Source organism: Aspergillus japonicus (assembly GCF_003184785.1).
Source record: "Aspergillus japonicus CBS 114.51 unplaced genomic scaffold BO86scaffold_6, whole genome shotgun sequence".
In the NCBI taxonomy this organism is placed as follows: Eukaryota; Fungi; Ascomycota; class Eurotiomycetes; order Eurotiales; family Aspergillaceae; genus Aspergillus; species Aspergillus japonicus.
This window is the reverse complement of record NW_020291643.1, coordinates 361,019-383,353: the sequence shown is the minus strand read 5'-3', so window position 1 is coordinate 383,353 and position 22,335 is coordinate 361,019. Positions and strand designations below refer to the sequence as shown.

General features: G+C 51.9%; 3 protein-coding genes across 3 annotated transcripts; 2 read left to right on the top strand and 1 right to left on the bottom strand.

Annotated features, from left to right (window-relative positions):
* Positions 1-788: 788 nt before the first annotated feature.
* BO86DRAFT_386253 (allantoicase) lies at positions 789-2,181 on the top strand. The gene has a single exon (XM_025671290.1). It carries the CDS (start codon positions 886-888, stop codon positions 1,993-1,995), a length of 1,110 nt encoding a protein of 369 aa, XP_025531180.1. The 5' UTR covers positions 789-885; the 3' UTR covers positions 1,996-2,181.
* Positions 2,182-2,833: 652 nt separating this feature from the next.
* Positions 2,834-9,248, bottom strand: pkhB (putative sensor histidine kinase/response regulator). The gene is made up of 3 exons (XM_025666645.1): positions 3,481-9,248; positions 3,308-3,421; positions 2,834-3,243 (listed from the first exon to the last, which is right to left on the bottom strand). Exons 1-3 carry the CDS (start codon positions 8,812-8,814, stop codon positions 2,953-2,955), a joined length of 5,739 nt encoding a protein of 1,912 aa, XP_025531179.1. The 5' UTR covers positions 8,815-9,248; the 3' UTR covers positions 2,834-2,952.
* Positions 9,249-13,232: 3,984 nt separating this feature from the next.
* On the top strand, positions 13,233-20,469 carry BO86DRAFT_396292 (putative sensor histidine kinase/response regulator; the record flags this gene model as incomplete). The annotated part of the gene is made up of 4 exons (XM_025673391.1): positions 13,233-16,141; positions 16,207-17,394; positions 17,474-18,348; positions 18,416-20,469. The coding sequence occupies 4 exons, from the start codon at positions 13,233-13,235 to the stop codon at positions 20,467-20,469; spliced, it is 7,026 nt and encodes a 2,341-aa protein (XP_025531178.1).
* Positions 20,470-22,335: the final 1,866 nt, after the last annotated feature.

The following is a 22,335-nucleotide window of genomic DNA, read 5'->3' as shown; positions in this document are numbered from 1 at the left end:
AGGGGGTTTATCCGAGGGTAAATGACATGGACAAGAGGGGTTTGAGGGAACCAGGAGCAGTAGCTGTGCGGTGAGGCGTGACGGGGAGGGAGTGAGGGGGGAAGAACAGTCACGGCACGGCAACTTTCAGGACCAGACCTCCATACAGTAAGTACATTGCCTGACAGGTTTTTGATTTCTCCCCGAGGCAGAATAGTAGTACTAGTAGTAGTGGCTGTGGAATGTGTTCCTGTGAGTGTTGGCTTCCCCTCTCTCCCTCCCCCCTCTCTCTCGGATGGAAATAGAGTTGCAATTTGTAAGTGAGGGTGTGTGTTCCCCTCGGAAAGATGCGAACGTCGGAGACCTCCGAACGGATCCTAAGGGGTGAAGAGGTGGGTGGGCCCGGTGGGTGGGTGTCTGTCCGTTGTTGACAGCTTGGGTGTGGTATGTCGATTGAGGTCGGATTCTATAGCTGCCTCTGTTAGCAAGTGAGCTGGTGAATGAGGGAAGCTCAGATTAACACACCTGTTATCATCCAGCAAGATCACGCAGTTGAATGTAGACAATGAAGGTGGAAACAACAAGGAAGGAAATTGTTGGAGAAGGAAGATTAAAGTGGGGAAAGGGCAGGCAGGCGATGAAGCGATAAGATCGAGTAATGCGGGAGAAAAATCGGCGGCGGGGAAGCATTTCTTATCGAGGTAGTTATCGGGAATCGGCAGTGCCCCTCTCCTTGACGTCGTCTCTATAAAATGTCATTCATTCCCTCAATTTCTCTCTCTCCAATTCCTTCTCCTCCTCTTCTTCTTCTTCTTCTTCCTCCACACCAATCCCTCTCCTCTCTCCCTAATTACTTCCAATACATCTCCAAAAAAAAATAAAATCCACCACCCAAGAGAACCCACGATGGCCACCACCACCACCACCACCACGGAATACCCCTACATCCCCGGCGCGGACATCGACCGCACCTTCGCGCACACGACCAACCTGGCCTCGTCGGCGCTGAACACGCGCATCCTGGCCTGCAGCAACGAATACTTCGCCGCGGCGTCGAACCTGCTCACGCCGACGGCGCCGATCAACCGGCCGGGGGTCTTCATCCACACGGGCGCCTGGTACGACGGGTGGGAGACGCGGCGCCACAACCCGGCGCCGTACGACTGGGTGGTGATCAAGCTGGGGCCGGCGCGCGCCGCCATCCAGGGCGTGGAGGTCGACACGGGCTTCTTCGTGGGCAACTACGGCGAGCGGGCCGAGGTGCAGGCCACCTGCTCCGACGCCGACGACGCCACCCTCGCCGACCCCAACTACGCCGGCTGGTCCACCATCCTCCCGCCGCAGCCCTGCGGGCCCGCGCAGCGCCGCGCCTGGCTGGTGCCGGGCTACGACCCCAAACGCCCCACCCCCTACACCCATGTGCGCTTGCTCATGTACCCCGACGGCGGGTTCGGGCGGTTGAGGCTGTACGGGCATGCGATCCCGGCGGCGGCGGCTCACGCAGAAGAGGCAGAAGAGGAGGAGGAGGAGGAGCTGTCGTCGGCGCTGTGCGGCGGGCTGGCGCTGGCGGCCTCGGATCAGCATTATACCCCGTGCTCGAATCTGTTGCTGCCCGGCCGCGGGAAGGATATGGGCGATGGCTGGGAGACGGCGCGGTCGCGCGCCCCGGGCCATGTCGACTGGGCGATCGTGCAGTTGGGGCTGGCCGGTTCCGTGTCGAAAGTGGTGGTCGATACCAAGGACTTCCGCGGCAATTTCCCCCGCGCGGTACGGGTGCACGGCTTGGTGCAAGGGGAGGTTGGCGAGGCCGGCTCCGTCGCCGTCCCCGCCCATGATCATCCCGGCTGGGTCGAGATCGTCAAGGGCGACCAGCGCTGTCAGGCCGATACCGAGCATGTCTTCCAGGGCGCGGATCTGGCCCCCGGCGTCGATGCCCAGGCCTTCTCCCATGTGAAGCTGACGCTCGTGCCGGACGGGGGCGTCAAGCGCTTCCGGGTCTTCGGCAGACGGGCCTAGGCTGCTGAGGCTTGTGGTGAGCGTGCCTTGTGTTCCGTATATAATCTTTCAGCGTCGGAATTGCCAATAATGAGAAATACGATTCGATATAAATATCTAATTCAGGCGGTTGGTATGTACGGCAGAGGGGAGGCTTCCAGGACAGTAGTGTGTTTTCGACTGCATCTAAGCATATATATTACAGGCAAAAGCAGGAAAAAGTTAAGCTCCGTATAAATCATCGTTATAGCTTGCTAGCAGCCAGACTAGGTAGGGTATATCACTATAAAAATTCAATAATCTACTTCATCATGAGGGATCACAATCAATCGATCGACAACAGTGGAGACGCCGCGGCGAAAATAACACATGCTCGGTTGGGTGTTGCAAATACAATTCCAGAAGGTTAGAAAGGTCGTGCTCGTGAAAAAAAAAGCTGGTATCGGTATCGGCATCGGATTCGGTATCGGTGAATAGGGCCCGCGCCTAGGCAGAAGAAGAAAGATGGAGGGGTTTTCTCAACACTGATCCCCTAAAAGAACAAATTGACGCCATGAACTAAAAGGCCCGGAGGTCCAAGGAACAACACAACAAGCATGCAAACCCCCGCCCCGTGTGAATGCTGAAAGGTATCAATTCGAACTGGCATGCCGAATGCAAACAAATGCCATGGAGGAACGTGGTCGCAACCGTGATAAGTGTGGCGTAGAAAGCAATATCAATCAAGACTCGAAAGATCATCCGGGGCGCCGTTCCCTCCGATACTTCGTTCCCGGTCCCAAACAAAAAGTGAAAAAGAGACGAAAGATATTATAAACCCCCTTGGCACAAAGCAAATAAATCGGGTTTGAATACGTAACAGTACATTGTGGCACTTTCTGACTGCTGCTGCTGGAGGTTGGAGACGCGCAGAAAGTTGACAGACAAAAGAGGAATTGCCGACGTGCGATCGAGGACGGTTCGCGCGGGCGAAAGCATCTACTCGGGGCGGAACTTCTCCGCATTCTCGGCCTTGAGGCGGTCCCGTAGAAGAAGCAACGGCCGATTAGGGTCAAGGAGCCCCATCATCATCTTCCCCAGTTCATTGTGTTTGATGGGCTTGGTGACATAGTCGTTGAAGCCAGCACGTGCGGCATCCTCGATCTGATCTGTCATCGCGTTGGCCGAAAGGGCCATGATCGGGATTTGTGGGTAGTGGTTCTTTGATTCCCAAGCACGGATGTCACGACACGTCTCGTAGCCGTTCTTGATGGGCATTTGGATGTCGCACTGCAGGTCGTGTCAGCGAACTTGGGATCACTGAGTCCGCTTGCCGGGGGTGTCTTTCACTTACAATGATGAGAGAGTAGTATCCTGGTTCTTTGGAAAACACCATCTCTGTACACTCTTGTCCATTTGTGGCTGTCTCCGCCATTACCTTGATTTTGTCGAGGTATTTCATCATCACCTGAAACACGTTAGCATACAACGTAATGCACAACGAAAGGCACATGTATCCACACTTACCATACGGTTCGTATCATCATCCTCAACAAGTAGCACTCGGTAGCCCTTATTGCCGATAACCTCTTTCACCATTTTCGACATGGTCTTGAAATTGTTGTTGATTTCCCGGGCCATGTCCTGGTTCCTGTCCTTGCTCAGATCGCGTCGATTGTCGGGATCAAATATGGAGGAAAAAGCGGACGGCTTCACCGGCTTCGGAACAGTGTATATGCGTCTCCCGCTAGATGCCAATTCCTTGATCCTAGCATTGATTTGTCGCTTCTGATACAGATCGGAGATGATGACCAGACTTGGTGCGGCCTCCGGCTCGCACTCGGAGACATAATGCATCATATCCAGAACGTCATCCACGTTGGGCAAGTTGAGGACCAAATGGGTAAGCTTCGTGACATCACTGACTGAATCCCTCCAATCTTCCACATCAGGGGTGGAGGTGATAGAGAAGGGGACTTCCAGGGGGACCACCTGCTCGATATGTTGCTTGATAGCTTGACGGGTGTTGTCCAGAGGACAAAGAATAAGAATCGAGTAGGAGCTGGGTAAAGGCTGCGCGTCCGATCCGGTGTACTCCGTAGGCTTGGTCGAGGCAAATGATTCTTGCGAGGGTGAGGAGGAAGATTGCGCCGTTGGCTGCGAGATATCACCGCTTGAGAGGGCCGACTTGGAGTTGTCAAGCCTTGCTAATGGATCCAGCGTGTAGGGGTCTGGGGTGGGAAGGGCCGAGGAGATTGAAGACCTCTCGGAGAAGTTGATCGAAGGAAAGCGTACAGGGGTCTCGTAGCTTATCTGTGATTGGGTTAAAGGGGTCTCAAGAGTAGAGAAATCGGCCACGTCGGGTCCTCTGCTATCCATAGAGTCCTTCCTGAACAGCATCTTCTGCAGCGGATTCGGCTTGAGGTGCTCGAGGAAGACATCAGAGGTGCTGGACGATTGGCGGACAAGCCGCGGCTCGTCGGGAGTTGGCGGTGGAGGAGCGTCGACTTTGACATAAAACGAAAATTTGGCACCTTGCCCTTCTTTACTGGTGGGCGTCAACTTGCCACCATGCATTTCGACAAGCTGTTTCGATAAAAATAGCCCGAGACCGCTACCCGCATGCTGCTGAGAGCCGTTCTGTCCCAGTTGACTGAATCTCTGCATCAATCGCTCTGCATCCCTGACGCTGAAACCTTTACCGGTATCCACAACGTCGAAATTCAACAACAACTCCGTGGACTTGGGAGTGGACGGGATACCATCATAGATCGAGCAGCATATATGAATCTCACCCTGAGCAGTAAACTTGACTGCGTTGCCGACCAGGTTGATGAGGACCTGTCGTATACGAAACCTGTCTCCTATAACCATGGGTGGCACATTTGCGTCCATCAGATAGTTGATTTCAAGGCCTTTGTCGATCGCCCTAGACGAGACGGTGTCGATGACATCCTCAATCACAGACCGTACATGGAACCATGAGTTGACCATGGTCATTTTACCGGCTTCCACCCTGGAAACGTCCAGAATGTTATCAACCAGCTCTCGCAGGTTGGTTGAGCTATTCTGAATAGTGTCGAGCATGCGTCTCTGATCAGTGTCGAGCTGGGTGTCGAGAATGAAAGGGATGGTGCCAAGGATGCCGTTCAGTGGAGTCCGAATTTCGTGAGACATGTTGCTGAAGAACTTCGTCTTCGATTCCATCTGGTTATTGAGTTGCTGCATGGCTTTATTGAGTTCGCGTTCGAGGTTCTTGCGGTCATTGATATCCGTGCATGTGCCGTACCATGAAGCTTCTCCTTCCCCGCTTCCAAAACTGCTAGTCTCGACACAAACCAGACGAACCAGATGCCATCTGAAATCCCCTCCCCTGGAGCGAAGCCTTATTTCGGTAGAGTAAAAGACACGTCCATTCTCATCTCTTTGCACAGAGGCAACTCCACGCCTCACAAGTTCTTCCAATGCAGGTGTAACGCCCTGGCCAAATTGACTGTCTTGCGAGACAGCCTTACGAATGGCCTCCCCTGCACTTTCGCCGGGTTCGGCGGTGGACTCGATCTTCTGCGGCTCAGAAAGGTATAGGGAAAGAAGGCCGCATTTCTCTAAATCATCGGTGTGGACGTGCTTGGCGAAGCCGAAGTTCAGCGCTTCCTCCAGCTTTTGACCGGTGTAGAGGTGCCATTGCTCATTGACGAAGATGAGGCCCCTATATTCTGTAGCCTCGAAGACAATCTGGGGAATGGAGTTGGAGAAGGCTCGATATTTGGCATCGGTCGCGAATTTCTCTCTCTCTTGCGCAGCTTTCAATTCAGCAATATGTTGCTCGTGTATGTCGAGAAACGATCCGATCCAGTAAAGCACCTCCCCGGTGGAAGATAGCAAAGGGTTTGCCCGGAAGATGAACCATCGATATGCCGACTCGTCATTAAAGCGTTTGACCCGGACACGTTCCGTAAATTGTGACCCTGTACGTAATGCGTTCGCCCATTCCTGAGACATGTGCTCTCTTTCGCTGCTATGAATATTCTGCCAAACGTCCCGCAATCTCTGCTCTTGAGGTTGACTCCTTCGGTAGGCATCAAATTTCGAGTTGGTCCATATTACCTCTCCACTCTGAGGTTTCGCAAGGAAAAGATGTAAGGGTACCGAGTTCAGCATGAGTTGCGCCACTGTGTCGGAGAATGGACGGGGTAGTTCGCGTTGCAGCTGGGCGTAGAAGGAATTCGTCGAGGGATGGCGGGAGGCAGTCTGCGTTGGTGATATAACCTGGGGTCCTTTCACATCCTGGAGAGGAGATACAACCCCCGGACTTTGGTCTTGCGGTGTGGCATCTTCCTCGGCAGACTTACTTACAATTCTCCCGGGTGACGTGGGGGTTGATGACGCCATGTTCTGTCTCATCTTAGTCAATCTGTTCCGATGCTGAGTGATGGCGTCCCGAAAACTTTTTGACTGGTGCACGTTGAAGTAGCCATCGGGATTATCGGTCCCTGTTTTATGCACCGCCCCAGGCGATTCGCAGAAATTGCTGCCTCCTGACGCAACAAGACCGAGATCGACTCCAGGTGTTCCAAGATTAGATAGCGATGGGCTGAGCTTGGTAGAACTCGACCTTTCTTCTGGACTTGAGATACTAGCTCGAGCTGACAAAGAGCCATCGTCCGCTATCGTATAGCTCACATGGCCGCTGAGACCTGCGACCAGTTCCAGCTCGCTGCTTTCATCAGAGAAGGTTCCGCCGAGTCCCAGGAGCTGGCCATAGCGAGGAGCCTCAAGCCGCGAAGTGACCTGACGCTCAAGCTGGCTGTAGTGTTGCGCGAGACAAAATGAAGTGGTGAGGTGAGGCATGAGATATGATAACGATCTTCGCAAATTCGTGGGGTAAGGGATAATGGGAGACAGTATGGAGATCACGGCGACCGGGAATCGTAAGGTGGATGGCGAAGGGTCCTTGGCGCGACCGACATGCAGAAGAGGAATGTGAACCACCGACTTGGCCAGGTCAACGCCAATGGCTTCTAGTGGTCCCAAATTCGAATAATCATGAGGGGGAGGATTCTTTGCGAATGCGCTTTCATCAACGGCGTGACTGACAAAAAATGGATTCTGCTCCGCATGAGAGCGAGGCGCGGGCGATGGCGCAGGGGACTGAGACCAAGGAGACGGTGGCACCTGTTCATACTCATCAAACAATTCCATAGACGGGGTCCCCCTAGTCTTGAACAGACCAGGATTGGATACCGCTCGCGTTCGAGCTGTAGCTGGTTTATTGGAGGAATTTGGTTCAACAATTGGTGTGGCCTGAGGTTTGTCTTCTGGGGTTTCGAGGGGATCTCCTTGACCTGGACGATCAGCCGGCCCCTCTGAATACTCTCTTGTCAAAACAACAGGATCGGTGCGCCCGAAGAGCTTCACCACCCCAGTTCTCTTGATTAGCGGGTCGGATTCGACTTCCAGCGGTCGGGGCACGGGGAAAACTGCTTGGCGATAGTTTGGCAATCCAAACGATGACACCGGTTCCTTGGTTGGGGTTTCAATCTCGGCATCTGCTTGCTTGTTCTCTGTTTTCGGTGGACAATCGATACTTTCGTCTCGTTGAGACTCCGGGTCGCGCCAGTCCGAGTGTTTCCGTTCCTTTCCAAAGCCAGCGAACGAATGCCGTGCCAGAAGGGACGGTCGCTTCGGCGAATGAGCAGCTTTTGACCCATTCAAGAGGGCTTCTGCGACAAGCCCTTTCTTCTTCCCTGGTCCTTCGCTGCTCTCCTTTGCGGGGTTATTGCCGCTCGAGGTGGCCTCACTTGGCACTCGGTCCGTTCGCACATCCTCCGCGTCGGCAGGAACGGCGTCTGGGTCGAAGACCGCTTTCTGACCCCATGGAACATTCTCCAAGTCTGTCGCATCTCCCGGTACGGCCAGAGATGCTCTCTCTGCTCCGTAGTGCGTCTGCAAAATCTGGACTACGTTCGCCCACCATGCATCTAACCCGGGATCCGCGTTCAACTGCAGAGTAAGTTCATACAGGTTGGGACTGGGGTAGGCGGGGTCCTCCGGTACAGGCCTATAATGAGGGGGTAGGAAAACGCCTTGAGGATGTGTAGCAGCAAATAGCTGATCGTCCGGGATATCGGAGGTCCCCATTCGGGCCTTCATCTTATCTGCCGGCAGGGTCAATTTGAAACCATTGTGATTGAATGCGGCGTCCCGTGCTGCTCTCGTTGAAAACTGCAACTCCATCCTCGGGAAAGGGTAAGAGGGAGTTGGGCCGGGGAGGTTGTCGGGAGAGGTGTTGGAATCCATGGCTCTAATAGTGCCACCAGAACCAGTGGAGTCGGAGTATGATGCAGAGGGCAATGCTCCCGCAGTTGAGAGGGTTTTCGCAAACGAGACATTGAGGGGTCGCTTCCTGGTTGACTCTGTGGTGCTCGGGGGTGCGGCCTCGGTTTGCGATGCAGAGATCTCTCGAGCAGCCGAGGAGGGTTGGCTTTGGGATTGTTGCATTTGTTGATAGACCAGTAATTCTTCCATCTGCCTCCGGAGTTCCTTGAGGGTCTGCAGATTGCGCCCTTGATCCTCCTGGGTTCCTTTTCCCGCTTCAGGGCTTTCTTTTTTCGGAGGCGACGGAATGTGGCATGCGGTCGCAGTCTGTTCGTGCGATATAGAGGAAGAGTGAGAGTTAGCATTCCACGTACTTTTCTCCAACGGCGCATCTCCATCAATTGCATAGTGAACATCATGGACAGAAATAGAATTGGTTGACTGCAGGGAAGGTCGACAATGGGATTGGGGCGCGGCGACAGGCGAAGGGGCCTCGGCCGGCGATGGAAGCGGAGGTGTCTTCATGCTGTTAACTTCGCCCATCCTAATTTCTCCCTCCACCGCCGGTCACAAATCAATTCTCCTGGGCGAATCCAACTCCACAGGAGCCAACTGAGGCACTCATCTCTCGGACAGAACGGTCCGCAATCAGATTTCGTGGATAAGGCGAGAGGAGATTGAAGAGGGAGCAGTTGGTGAAAATAGTGAAAAGATGCAGACGACGCGAAAACCGAACGAGCAAATCGAAGCGAGGATCCGAACGGTCGGAAGACAAAAAGAGAGTATTGGATACTATTGGAGCGGGATGGTGTATATAGCGCACACGGTGAAGAACCCGACGAGCGAAAAGAAAAGGGGTGGTGTGGATTGGCTCGAAATTCAAGGCAGTCGAAGGGGTTGGGGGGGGGGGGGGGGGGGCGCGCTTGATTCTGCGACCCAGAAAAAACGTCCGAGATGCGTTTCTTGGAGCTGAGATATGGGGCGTAGGCAAGAGAAAGGAATATACAAGAGAAAAAAAAGGGAAAAAGAGACACGAAGGGGAGGAGGAAATGGAAAATGGCAGACGAACGATTTTTTTTCCGAAAATGGGCCGTTAGAAGGAAGGTGACTAAAGCGGTGTATATCGGATGGTGGGAGTGAGAGGGGTGATGGTGGTGGTAGTGGTGTTGGGTGGGTATGGATAGAATGAGGTGAAATGAATTGGGATAGGATAAATGGATGGAATGGGGTTTAGGACTCGCAGTAGTGGTAGTGATGGTAGCAGGAGGAGCAGTAGTACTAGCAATACCAGCAGTACCAGTAATAGGGTGTTGAATTTAGTTGACGGAAGGAGATTAGGAGAAAGGCTGAACTTGATCTGACCTTTCCTAGTTGTAAAAGCAGAATGAAGCACTGGCAGCAGGTTCTACTGCTATGCTAAAATGCTAGTACAATAACGAGAAATAATGTATTGACCCAGCCAGCAAGAGATCGTCGATTTGTGCTGGCAAAGTTCAAGATGTGGAAATGGTCCGTCGCCCCGGGGGGGGGGAAAGTTCCAAGCTATGACGTAGCTAAGGCAAGCCCTAGACTGGGCTGGGCTGGATGAATGGGAAAGGGGGGGGGGGGGGGGGGGGGGGGACAGAGGAGAAGAGGAAAAAGAGAACAAGAGGGAAAGTAAGGGAAAAAGACCCAAGGGCTATTTTCGGCACTCTTTCACTCTTAATCTTCTCCTGTCAAAAGACGTCTCCCAGTCTTTGGGACTCAGTAGAGGATAATTCAGCAGAGATAGCAGCTGATTGATTGTCCGGTCTTGTTGACTGGCAAACACTAAGTAGACCCGTCAAGCCGCCGCAAATCGCCAAGTGTGGAAGAGACAGGAGAGAACCTGAAAAGAACAAACTGCAAAATTGAAGACAGATCGGGAGGGAAGTAGGATAGTCCGCTACGGGGAAAGCGAGAGCAACTTACAAGGAAGTCAGTCACAAGAGAACAAGAGAAAGGATGGGCAAACCAAGTAACCAAGTACTGTACTGTGGTAGTCCGTCTACTGCCTTGCTTAGTCTCAGTAGCGGGCAAAAAGGTCAAGGATCCAAGAATGAAGGAAAAGACCTGGCTGGACAAGGTCTTTTATTGACTAAAACAGTTTTCAAAGTCCCACTAGGCAATGAACAAGGTTCTTAGTATATTAGCTGCGATACATTATGCATTGTGGTGTATAGCAGCAGCACGAGTGCACATAGATAATAACTTCAGGAACCTTACCCCTCTAAATGATGCCACATCCAAATTAGTCGCAGGAACGACAAATGCTGGATGACATTGACATACCTAAAAGTAGACTAGTGTAAGGGCAGCCCCCGTCTTGAGTTTGCATCAAGTAAGCAAGCCCTCTCCGCCCATGCCGCCACCATCATCATCATTACTACCCAGTATCATCTTCTGTAGTACAGAGTAACTACAGTCAGTACTCTTATTAATAGATTATTGCTTGCTTATCCTCCGGTAACTTGAATACGGTGGAGCAACACAGTAGCTGCTCGCTCATGGCTGCATCATCGAGCCGCGACAGATGCCCGTCCTCTGCACTATCTCCGTACCCTCCTTGGTCACGAGCCACTTGCGCCATGCCTAAGGCTGAAAACTCCTCCACTTTCACCCCCCCCCCTTCACGTGAGACCCTCAGCTCTCTTTCCCGGATACTGGGTCCGTCTACTGTGTAGCAAGCAAATGGGACGGACATCTTGCAGGTGCAAAGAGTAGACGAAGAACAGAAACCAGAACAAAATGTATACTAGGTAGATTCTTCGTCATAGTACTTTCGTACTAACTTGGTAGGCTTTGCCGCTTCATTTGAAATGACCCTGTTAGTCGATCCCCGAGATCCTCAACAATGGTTCGTGAGGCACGCGATCTGCGCAATAACCACTAACAGACCATGTGTTCGCTTCACTTTTAGACCTTCTCAAGGTGGTGACTGGATTGTTGCTTCCATGAATGATGGCATTTCTCTTGATTTGTCTAGCCGAGGCATGGTAATTAGACTAGGTCCTCTGCAATAGCTATGCCCAGTTTTCATCGCGATACTATGTTATATATCGTCGTCCTCCTGACACTGCGTCGATGAGTTAGAGAACAACTTTTTCCTCAAGGTATCTTAATCGACCCAATCTTGTGAGCTTTGGATTCTTGATTTCTGCATAAAAGCTTTTAATTACCCCCACAAGGGTGTGACTCAAATTGTGCAATGGAAGAGGTTTGTTCTAAACACCTCAAGAAAACCGGGGTTTAGAACGAGAATGATGATCGTAGAACAGAGTCTCGGATTCGTGGTCTAGTACTGTACTCTGCGGACAAGTCTCGCTCGCGATGACGGCATGGAACCGTCAGTGTTCAGTCTTGCCGCGTGGGTTGGCAGTCTCCCAACTCAGACATTCAACTTCAGGGAGCTCTAAGTAGCTACTAGCTGGGAGCCTGCGACACCGCCTGCAGCGGCAGAGTCCATCCACGTATCACCTTCGGTAGTTCGTCTGCAGCTGTACTATACCTACCGTGCAGCGGACCCCCTTTCTTGCTGCTGGCGCTGCAGTGCTTACTTGTTGGACTAGTGTAAGTGCAGGAACCTGACGATCTAAAAGCCGATGGTATGACGAAGCCGTGTTCCATGTCGGTGCTGGAACACGTGGGAGGGGAGACATACTCTAGTACTCAAACTGTACATTGAAACATGTTGAAGTAGTCTGGCACAAGCGATCGGGAGTTCATGACAATGTGCCGGTGACACCTTCGCATGCTACCGAGTACTAGTTTAGTTAAACTCAGATTAAGACCGACTGACTTTCAGTCAGGCCCCAGAGCCCTGTTGAGTCCTGTTCCTCGAATCAGAATTCCGAAGTGGCCCCCTTTCTTCATTATGATATTCAGGAGTATGCTCTTTAGGCAAACTATTTCTTTGGTCGTCATGGGCTACAATTAAGAAAGTGCTAGTGTAGCCGTTCATGGGCAGACCAGTGCCATTGATCGTCCCCGTACTTTGGCTAATTCTTGGCAGCCTACTTCTATATGCATGATTTATGCATTGCACTGTACTACAATAGACCACAATGTGACAGGCACGAATAAGTAAAGAAGATTCTCATTTGAGGTAAAAAAAAGAAAGAATAAAAAGAAAAAAGGAAGGCAAATCTTTTAGTCTCTTACACTAGTCCTTACTAGAGTAGGAAAGTTGAACAAAGTGGGTAGAGAGGGCTGATGGTGATGGGTGGCATGTTGCCAGTCGGCCGTTTGCTGCCTGCCATCCTGAAAACGAGTAAGACAAATCGACGGCTGATCGGCCGCCCACTTTTTTTTTTTTTTTTTACTATGTATTTCAATTCCTTCAATTTCCCTCGTGATGCCCAACGGCAGCTGACTCAGCCCAGAGCGAACGAACCCTCTCCCAATGAGGGAATTTACAGCCTTAGGCAACTACTATACCCACTTCGTCCCCCTCAAACCATGAGTTCCAAAGTGCCAAAGTTCCTGTCTCGCATCGAAAAAGAACTGGAGTCTGTCAAAGTTGTTTACTCACACAACCCATCATCCTTGACCAAGGGGTAGGTCCTAGGGTTAAGGTAAGCCTACCATCCAAAAACTACATTCAATCTGAGCGAAGGAGATCCCCCCAAGCAAAGTGCGCACAACCGTGCGGTCTCGACTGGAGCCGTTGACCTTTACCTAATCTAGTCCCAAGGAGCGGCAACACTCACTCACTCACTCACTTTCGCTCCTTCGTTCTCCCTCCCTCCTCTCTCTCTCCCCACCGTCCTTGGCGACGATTATCGTTCAAACCGTTTTCGTTCTTATGAATCTTCTCTCGGACCACTCCGACCACCCCTTCTTTCGAGTACGAGTGCGTCTACACACGACAGCAGTCCATTCATCTATGGCCGTCAATTGAGGGGTGACATTCTGTCTGACACAATTGTTTATTGTTGGTTGCGATGGACGATAGCCATATCTTGGGGGACGACTTGCCACTTCCCCCGGCGCGGCTCTTCGAGAGATTGGCACAGCTACCTGGATATACATGGGATCAGTCCGTTGAGCCGTTCCACTCTACCTACAACCACTGGCACGTCTTCGGCCTTCGTCATGCCGTTGAATCTGATGTTTCCACCCCCGCCGCAACTTCCTCGGGCCCCTCCAGTCTGGCTCGCAATTCCCCGCGCACCGAATCCCGTCCCCCGTTTCGCCATCATTGGAGGAGCAGCCTAAGCGAGTCCAGCAGCGAATTATCGCTGTCTCGTATCGATCATGAGCCAATATGGATCCCAGTCGTCGCACGTGTCTCGTCCCACGTTGTCAGACTCGAGCGCGAATTTCATATGCTACGGTCGATTGTGCAAACTTCGGACCCAGATTGCAACCACACAATACGACCGATTGATCTGATACGACTGCCTCCAGACCCCGGGGATTCGGGCACTCTGCTCGTGGCCCTCTTCGAGTCGCCCGGTCCGAACATGCTGCGGGAGATGGTCGCTTTTGGACCCGCTTGGTTCGCAGTTGGCGGCAGGACCGACAGCAACGAGCCCACACCCGGAGAGCAGGTATCTCTTTCGGTATTTCTAGACTTTGCGATTGGGGCATGTGATTGTTTGGAACTTCTGCACTACGGCCTCAAAACCGTCCATGGTGAAATTCGGGGAGATGCCTTTCACTTCAACTGGGAGGCCCGTTCGGTGAAGCTGACCAACACTGGCAATGGAGCCCGTTCATTCGACAACATCTTGAGCGAGGGCTGGTCGTCGCTCTCGAGGGAACTAGGCGTCAAGAACAAGCTACAATTTATCGCACCAGAGCAGACGGGGAGAATGCCAACAGAACCGGACAGCCGAACAGATATCTATGCGCTTGGCGTGCTTTTCTGGACTATGCTGGTGGGCAAACCGGCCTTCACAGGCAGCGATCCCGTCGAAGTTGTGCAGAATGTTCTCGGAAAGAAGTTAGTTCCCGTTTCAGCGAAGAGGATGGATGTTCCGGATGCCGTATCAGCTGTCATTCAGAAGATGACGCAGAAGGCTGTCAATGAACGATATCATACCATCTCTTCCGTCAAGCGAGACCTAGCGCAGATCTCCCAGTTACTTGGAGATGGTGATAGCGAGGCCTTGAAGGACTTCCAGATCGCACAGCGGGATGTCTCATCTTTCTTCACTCTGCCGTCTCGCATGTTCGGACGACGTGAAGAATACGACAAAATCATTAGTGTTGTGGAGAAGGTCCACAGGCGCCAACAATCTGCCTATGCGAGAGCTGGTGCGCAAGCTTCTAGTGGGGTGGGTTCGAACTCGTCCGTGTCCGACGGTCGAGTAGACAGCTTTGAGATCGCGTCGGGTTCAAGCGACTCGGGTTCATTCCACCTAGCCTCAAAAACTACTAATGGTGGCCCTCTAGGTCGGGTATCTACGCATGAGTCTCTGCATAGCACGGAGTCTTCCCTTTCAACTCCGAAGCCGGGAAATGCCTCTGGCAAGCTCAAGAGTCCGGTGGAGTCACGCGCATCTTGGGATATTGCAGACCGAGATAGCCACCCTTCGATGGGCACAAGCACGCAAAGTCACGGGGAGTCAATCACTTCTGCCACTCGACCCAAAGCTGCCAATAAAGCACGCCGGATCGGAAAATGTGAGATTATCGCCATTAGCGGCGCGGCTGGTATTGGCAAAACCGATCTTATAAACCGAGTTCAACCCACGATACGTAAACTTGGGTATATTGGCATAGCTCGTCTGGACCGAGCTAGGCGAGTTCCCTTTGAGCCTTTTGCGAAGATCCTGGCTAGCCTTCTCCGTCAAATATTCTCCGAACGTGATGTCACCACCGACTATCATAACAATGTCCGCACCGCGCTACAGCCCATGTGGCCGACCTTGCATCGAGTCCTCGAGCTTCCGGAACAGCTCATGTCATCTGGTAACAAGGATAAGCAGATCTCACCTCGGCTCTCTGCAGCGCAGCATATATTCAAAGATGTCTCGACCAAAGGAGAACCATCAAAGCGCGTAGCAATGCCTCGTCTTGACGACGGACAAAGCTCGGTCGACTTTTTTCTGTCTAATGCCGCACTGAAGAACATGCGATTAATGGAGACATTTTTGGAGATCCTGAAAACTCTATCGCAGTACAGGGTGATTTGTGCATGTGTGGATGACCTGCACTATGCCGATGACGAAACCCTGGAATTGATTATGAACATTGTGAAAGCCAAGCTACCTTGTGTGCTTATTCTCACGAGCCGACAGTCGGAACTCGAGTCAGATGCCATCAAGTCCCTTTTCGAAGCGGAAAATCCTAATGTGACCCGAATTATGCTGAAGCCCCTCGGAGAAGAAGAAATCATGCAAGTTGTAGCGGCCACGATGCACCAAGCTCCAAACCCAACATTAACGCCACTTGCAGCCGTGATCCAAGAGAAGAGCATGGGCAACCCGTTCTTTGTGCGAATGATGTTGGAGACTTGCTATAGCAAAAATTGCATCTGGTATTCCTGGAAAAACTCTACCTGGGAGTTTGACTTGGATCGTATTTTCACCGAATTCGTGGCACCTAGGTATGGAGAGGGCCTCGGGCTTGGTTTTATTGCTCGGCGTCTTCAAGAAATCCCTACAGCGGCAAGGTCCATCATGGTCTGGGGAGCGTTGTTGGGAAGCCCGTTTGCCTTCTCGTTGGTCCAAAAGCTTCTTACAAGCGAGTTTCTATTTTCGAGTGATGACGACGAAGCTGTTGATTTGACGTGCCCTCAGAATGCGAACCTGATTCGACAGTCCGAGGCCGACATTATCGTTGGGCTGCAGTATCTTGTCCAAGCAAACCTTATCATTCCCGGGAAAACGGACGATGAATTCAGGTATGCACCCCGAATAACTTAATCTGACCCCCACTTGATCGTTCCGCTGACTCGGGCCGCATAAGGTTTGTGAATGATCGGTTCTCACAAGCCGCATTGTCATTGACTGAGGGTCGAAACGTTGAGAAAATGCATTTCATCATATCTCAAGCCATGATGAAATACTATCATGACGGACGCAGTCGATATGCCTTGGCGCGGCATGTGGCTCTCGCGTCGCGAATCATCAAGTCTCGTGTCGTCGAAAGACTGGAATACAGAAAGATTCTCTGGGATGCAGCTCAGACTGCAGCTCAGTCAGGCGCTCGACCGACTGCGCTCTGGTACTTCCGCCATTGTATCGCATTCCTCCAGGATGATCCTTGGAATGACAATAACACGGATGTTTACTACCATGAGACCTTGCGTCTGCACATTGCCACTGCCGAGATGTCATGGTCTCAAGGACATAACACAGAAGCCCTGGATCTTCTGGACAAGGTGTTCGAGCATGGCAAAAGTGCCGTTTGCAAGTCGAGGGCTTGGATTGTGAAGGCAAAAATCTACGCGCAAATGGGCAACCACCTCCGCTCCATGGATTCGCTTCTGACATGTCTTGATGAGTTGGGTGTCCATCTCCGGGAGCCAACCACATACGAACAATGCGACACTGCATACAAAAGTCTTAGCGAATATCTCGGCAAGATGGATTTGGATGTCATTGTTCGGAAACCTATCAGCAAAGACATCAACATGATAACCATCGGAGCAGTGATGGCTGAGGCAATGTCCGTCACCTACTGGGATGATGGGTTAACGTTCTACCGAATGGCAATTGAGATGATAAATCTTCACCTGTTCAAAGGTGGCTTTGTCCAGATCTCAATAGGCTGCTCACATCTTGCCATGATTTCCTTCAGTCGCTCCCGCGATCTGGACCTTGCTGTCAAACTCAGTGACCATGCACTCAGTCTGCTTGAGCGTTGCCCGGAGCCGTGGACCCAAGGTCGGGGCTTGATCGTTCATAATCTTTATGTTGCTCACTTGCGGGTGCCGTTGTCATCTACGCTTCCTGTTCTTGAAACCTCGGTGGAGACCTCGTTCTCAATGGGCGACCCCTACATCACTTTGATCAGTCTCTCCTCGATGGCAATGACGCGGCTGTTCCTGGGCCACGATATGGCTCAGGTGGAGGCTTTCTGTAATGAAAGCCCTGAGGATATACCCGACTGGGTAAATGATACTCGTGGGGGTGCCACTCTTCTCGCAGTACGGTAAGACTCCCTTCAAGCCGAACATTTCCACATCAGAAAGATTAAAGAAGTACAAAGACTGATCCTCATAACCATGTAGACAAGTCGCGCGTGCGCTGCAAGGGAAGACATCCTGTCGGTTCGCTGACACTGTCATGTCTGACGAACATCATCATACAAATGAATATATCGCTTTCCTTGATAACAACGCTAGCAATGCCGATCGCCCGCGGGATATCTATTGGGGCTTAGCAATGATTCCTTTGTTCGCTTACGGCCACCATACTCGAGCTATAGAGGTTGGCATGCAGATGATGGATACGATGCCTAGGTTGTGGTCTGCTCGCGTCTCTTATGTCGTCTATTTTTATCTTGCGCTCTCCCTTCTGACGCTCCACAACGACTACCCTGCACGTGGATATCTTGATGGAGGGTTGAAGACCGTTCTAAAGTACAAAGCAGAGGTTGATTTCGCACGGAGTGCTTGCGATGCGAACTATGGCATGTGGTCGCTTATTTTGGAGGCTTTGATCTGCGAAGTCCGAAACGACCACACATCGGCCATTCAGGCCTTCGAGGCCGCTATTGACCACTGCCAGATCCATGGATGGCCATTGGAGGAAGCCCTGGCCCTTGAGCTGCACGGTGAATTCCTGATCCGACGTGGTGCGAAGCGAGCGGCACGCTCGGTGATGCAAGATGCGATCGCCGCCTGGGCAGCAGTCAGTGCTGTGGGTAAAGCAGCCCAACTGACCGAGAAGCATGAGTGGCTACTGAAAACCGCGACGTCGTCGAGAAATGTTGACGTCGGGTGTCAGACTGTTGACTCACTCCTTGGAATCAACCGCAATTCAGGGCAGGAACATATTGGCGTGAATCCGAATATGGAAGAAGACGATCGGAAACAACGCTGGTTAGAACAGAACGGCGTCACGACTGGTGAGCGGTCATTGGACATCTCGGGTGTCGGTCTCGGTAAGTTGGAACGCCTGGTTCTAAAATGATATTTGCGCTATTGCTTTTCGAGTCTGACAGCAAGCAGATATAATCGATCTTTCGAGTATCCTGGAGTCGAGCCAAGTGATGTCGTCGGAGCTCCAGATTGACAAGCTCTTGACAAAGATGATCGAAATTGTCCTAGAATCGTGCAATGGTTCGGACTCAGCTCTGATTGCGACAAACTTCGATAACAATTTCACCGTAGCTGCAACTGGCGACATGGAAAAGGGCCAAAAGTCATATGTCGACGGCCTTCCATTCTCGTCAATTGAGGACAAGATGGCCCATCAAATCTCCCACTATGTCATGCGCACCCGGGAGGAGGTCCTCGTCCACAACGTTCTTGAGGATGAACGCTTCTCCAATGTTAGCGAAGCTTATCAGACAAGATACCCCATGGGAAGATCGGTCATTGCATTGCCAATCATGCAAGCCGAAAATCTTCTTGGTGTCATACACATTGAAGGGAAGCCAAACTCCTTCACCCAACGCAACGTGGTCGTGCTTCACTTGCTTTGCAATCAGATCGGCATCTCCTTGTCCAATGCATTACTCTTCCGTGAGGTCCGCAAAGTCAGTGCCACAAACGCATCGATGGTTGAAGCACAGAAGCGCGCGCTAGCTCAAGCTCGAGAGGCGGAGCAGAAGGCCAAGGTGGCCGAAGCTGAAGCGAAGCACAACGTGAAACTCAAGGAAGATGCAGCCAAGGCTAAGTCCATCTTCCTTGCTAATATTTCCCATGATTTGCGCACCCCGATGAACGGTGTGATCGGTCTCTCCGAACTTCTCAAGGGTACCCGATTGGATAAAGAGCAAGATGAATACGTCGAGTCGATTCGTGTATGTGCCGATACTCTGCTAACCCTCATCAACGACATCCTCGACTTCTCGAAGCTTGAAGCAGGAAAGATGAAGATTTCCACTGTCCCTCTGAATATCCGAGAAACGATCTCGGAGGTTGTCCGCGCGCTTCGTTATACCCATCGCGACCGAGGCTTGGAGACCATTGAGGACTTGGACAAGGTTCCACCCGAACTTGTCGTCCTCGGTGATCCTGTTCGCCTGCATCAGATCTTCATGAACCTGCTAAGCAATAGCTACAAGTTCACACCCAAAGGGTCTGTGACCGTGCGGGCTCGGGTCTCGCGAGAAGGCAAAGGGCGCATCCGTTTGGAATGCTCGGTGTCGGACACCGGCATCGGTATCTCCGAGGAGCAGAAGTCGCGACTCTTCCGACCTTTCTCTCAGGCCGACAATTCGACCGCAAGATCATATGGAGGTAGTGGCCTCGGGTTGAGCATCTGTAAAGCGATCATCGAAGACGTCCTGGGAGGAGCGATCTGGCTCGATTCCACGTCCGGCGTCGGCACCACAGTCACATTCCATCTGTCCTTCAACAAAGTGAAGGATGCTTCTAGTAAAGGTCTTCGTTCGAAACTCCCCAGCCCCGACGGGGAGAAGGCTTCTTCCCCCAAGCCCACGGCTCGTGATCTGAGCATGGTCCCCCGCGATCAGATCCGGGTGTGCATCGCCGAAGACAACCCGATCAACCAGAAGATCGCCGTCAAGTTCGTGACCGGCCTTAATCTGCAATGCGAAGCCTACAGCGACGGCCGGCAGGCGGTCGAGGCTCTCCGGGCCCGCTCCCGGGAAGGAAACCCCTTCCACGTGGTCCTCATGGACGTGCAGATGCCCACCCTGGATGGATACAACGCGACTCGCGAGATCCGCAAAGACCCGGACCCCAACGTCAACGAGGCCCTGGTCATCGCCATGACCGCCAGCGCCATCGAGGGCGACCGGGAGAAATGCCTCGACGCCGGCATGAACAACTACCTGCCGAAGCCGGTCCGATCCACCATCCTGGCCGAGATGCTCGACCAGTACCTCGCCCCGGTCCCCGCCTACACGCGCACTCGCATGACGAACCGCGATCGCGGGAGTGTGAGTACCGACGCCGGCACGCCGCCACTCAGCAACAGCTCCTCGACGCCCCAGTCCCAATCCGCCAGTCCAGTCATCGCACTCACGCCCGAGGAGGAAAAACCGCTTGCTGCCAGCAACAGCAACAGCACTAGCACCAGCACCAGCACTTGATTTGCAGCAAGACATTTGAAGGAAATTTGTACAACTTGTGCAGGAATTCTTGAAAGTCTCTTCTTCCTCTTCTGTTTGCTTTACAACCCAACCCCGCCCCCCCAATCCCGCTTGTTTGTGTGTTTGAGATACCACATCTGTATAAATTGGAGTTCTTCCCTTTTTTTTTTTTCTGTTTCGATTCCTTCATCTATTTGTCTTCATTCATTACTTTCTTTCTCTTCACACAAAATGTTGTGATATTTCCAGGTACAATCTTGTCTGCGTTAGGGTAACTTTTCCATCCATTACATAGCCTCGTTTCTGGTTAGCGAATCTGCTGTTTTTCTGCTCCCAAGCTTTCTCTTCAGCCTCTTTTGCTTCCACAAACAACAATATCGGCCACAATGGGTGGGGGAGGGATATAAATAGGCCCTGATCTTCTTTCGTTCATCTGTCCCCTATCCCTCACGACCCCCTTCTAGGCGCGTGCTTCTTTAGCTACCCCATGTTGGTTGATCTCTCGTCTACTGTGGTGTCGGCATAGGCCCATCCACCACACAATCTTGATGAATAAATGAAAGATATGATTAATGATACTCGAACTACTCACTCACCCATCCACCCAGTCATATAAATGCATGTCATCAAGGCCTAGGGAAATTAGCTACTCAAATCCTATATGATCATAGTTCGCCTTGCATAACATCGCGCCTCACTTCTACGATATATATATTTTGCCAACTGGAGGGCATACGTACCCAGCCTAATCGCGGGAAATGTTGCAGGAGCCTTCTTGGAAACCTAACCGGGCTGTTGTTTTTCGGCATTATGAATTGCTGATCTCCAATTCCTGTGTTATTCGACTCGTTGCCGAAATAAATTTCGGATTCAAGGATCGATCCATTCCCAGCAAAGCTAGTCGAATGGAGGGGCTTTATCTACCATCTAAATCGATCCATAGTTCGCTTATCAGCATGTGGAGGCAGGTGGGATAGTAGACGATGGTTGAATGGTTTGTAGTGTTTGACCATCGCGAGATACTGGATTTTGGTTTCGCTGTAGCATTTGTCTCTGATATTGTTTTTTACGTCGGATCTGCTTGCCGATTGGGCGGTTGTCGACACAATATTGAATTGAGAAGGCGGTGGTTCTCTTCCGCTGCTTGAAATCAAGCGGCCGATGCGGGTGGAGGTGGTTGAACGGATTGATGATGGCGCGAGCAAAAGAGACTTCATTGGAGCTCATTGTCGACACGATAGGGAAGCCAGAAGGTACCGACTAGTGCAGCGGCCAGATGGCCTCAGATCGCACCTGACATCCCAAGCTAGTCATTATTGAGAATCACTGGGATGACGTTGTTTCTGTCGGCCTGATTTGGATCCCGCACCGCGAATGCCAGATCTGATGCTTAGGTACAGTACTGTATGTCAGGCATAAGCATGGATGATCGCAGGGTGGAGCTGCATGCCTGGTTGAACTTGGTTTAGAACGAGCGCTTATCGTAGGACGGGCCCAGCCTCAACCCGTGGTCTCAACCCACTCGCTGTCTTCTGGAAAACGCCCACAAGGAAAGAAAGCTGGAAGGCGCCGATGAGCGACAGGGCTGGTTGATTAGCCGTGGGACTAATATGGAAACCCTCCCATTGTCGTCACCAGAGTATGGCGAGCTCTATAATATGGTACGAACAAAGACTCCGGTAGTTGTTCGATTTCTCATCTGGCGGTGAGGAAAGCAAACGAGGGCCAGGCGAATGAAGGTATTTTCCCTTCCCCCCCAGTTAACCCCACCTACTCTGCATCATCCCTCTAAGGAAGGATTAGCCATCCGTAGTGCATCCGTCGCCGTTGACTGACAGGAATGAAGAGTGTGTCTACCCTCCACTC

Coding starts and splice junctions, on each gene's coding strand:
- BO86DRAFT_386253 (XM_025671290.1), top strand. CDS start 886: ATGGCCACCACCACCACCACCACCACGGAATACCCCTACATCCCCGGC.
- pkhB (XM_025666645.1), bottom strand. CDS start 8,814: ATGGGCGAAGTTAACAGCATGAAGACACCTCCGCTTCCATCGCCGGCC. Junction 3,422..3,480: donor ATGATGATACGAACCGTATG/GTAAGTGTGGAT, acceptor AACGTGTTTCAG/GTGATGATGAAATACCTCGA. Junction 3,244..3,307: donor GATACTACTCTCTCATCATT/GTAAGTGAAAGA, acceptor CACGACCTGCAG/TGCGACATCCAAATGCCCAT.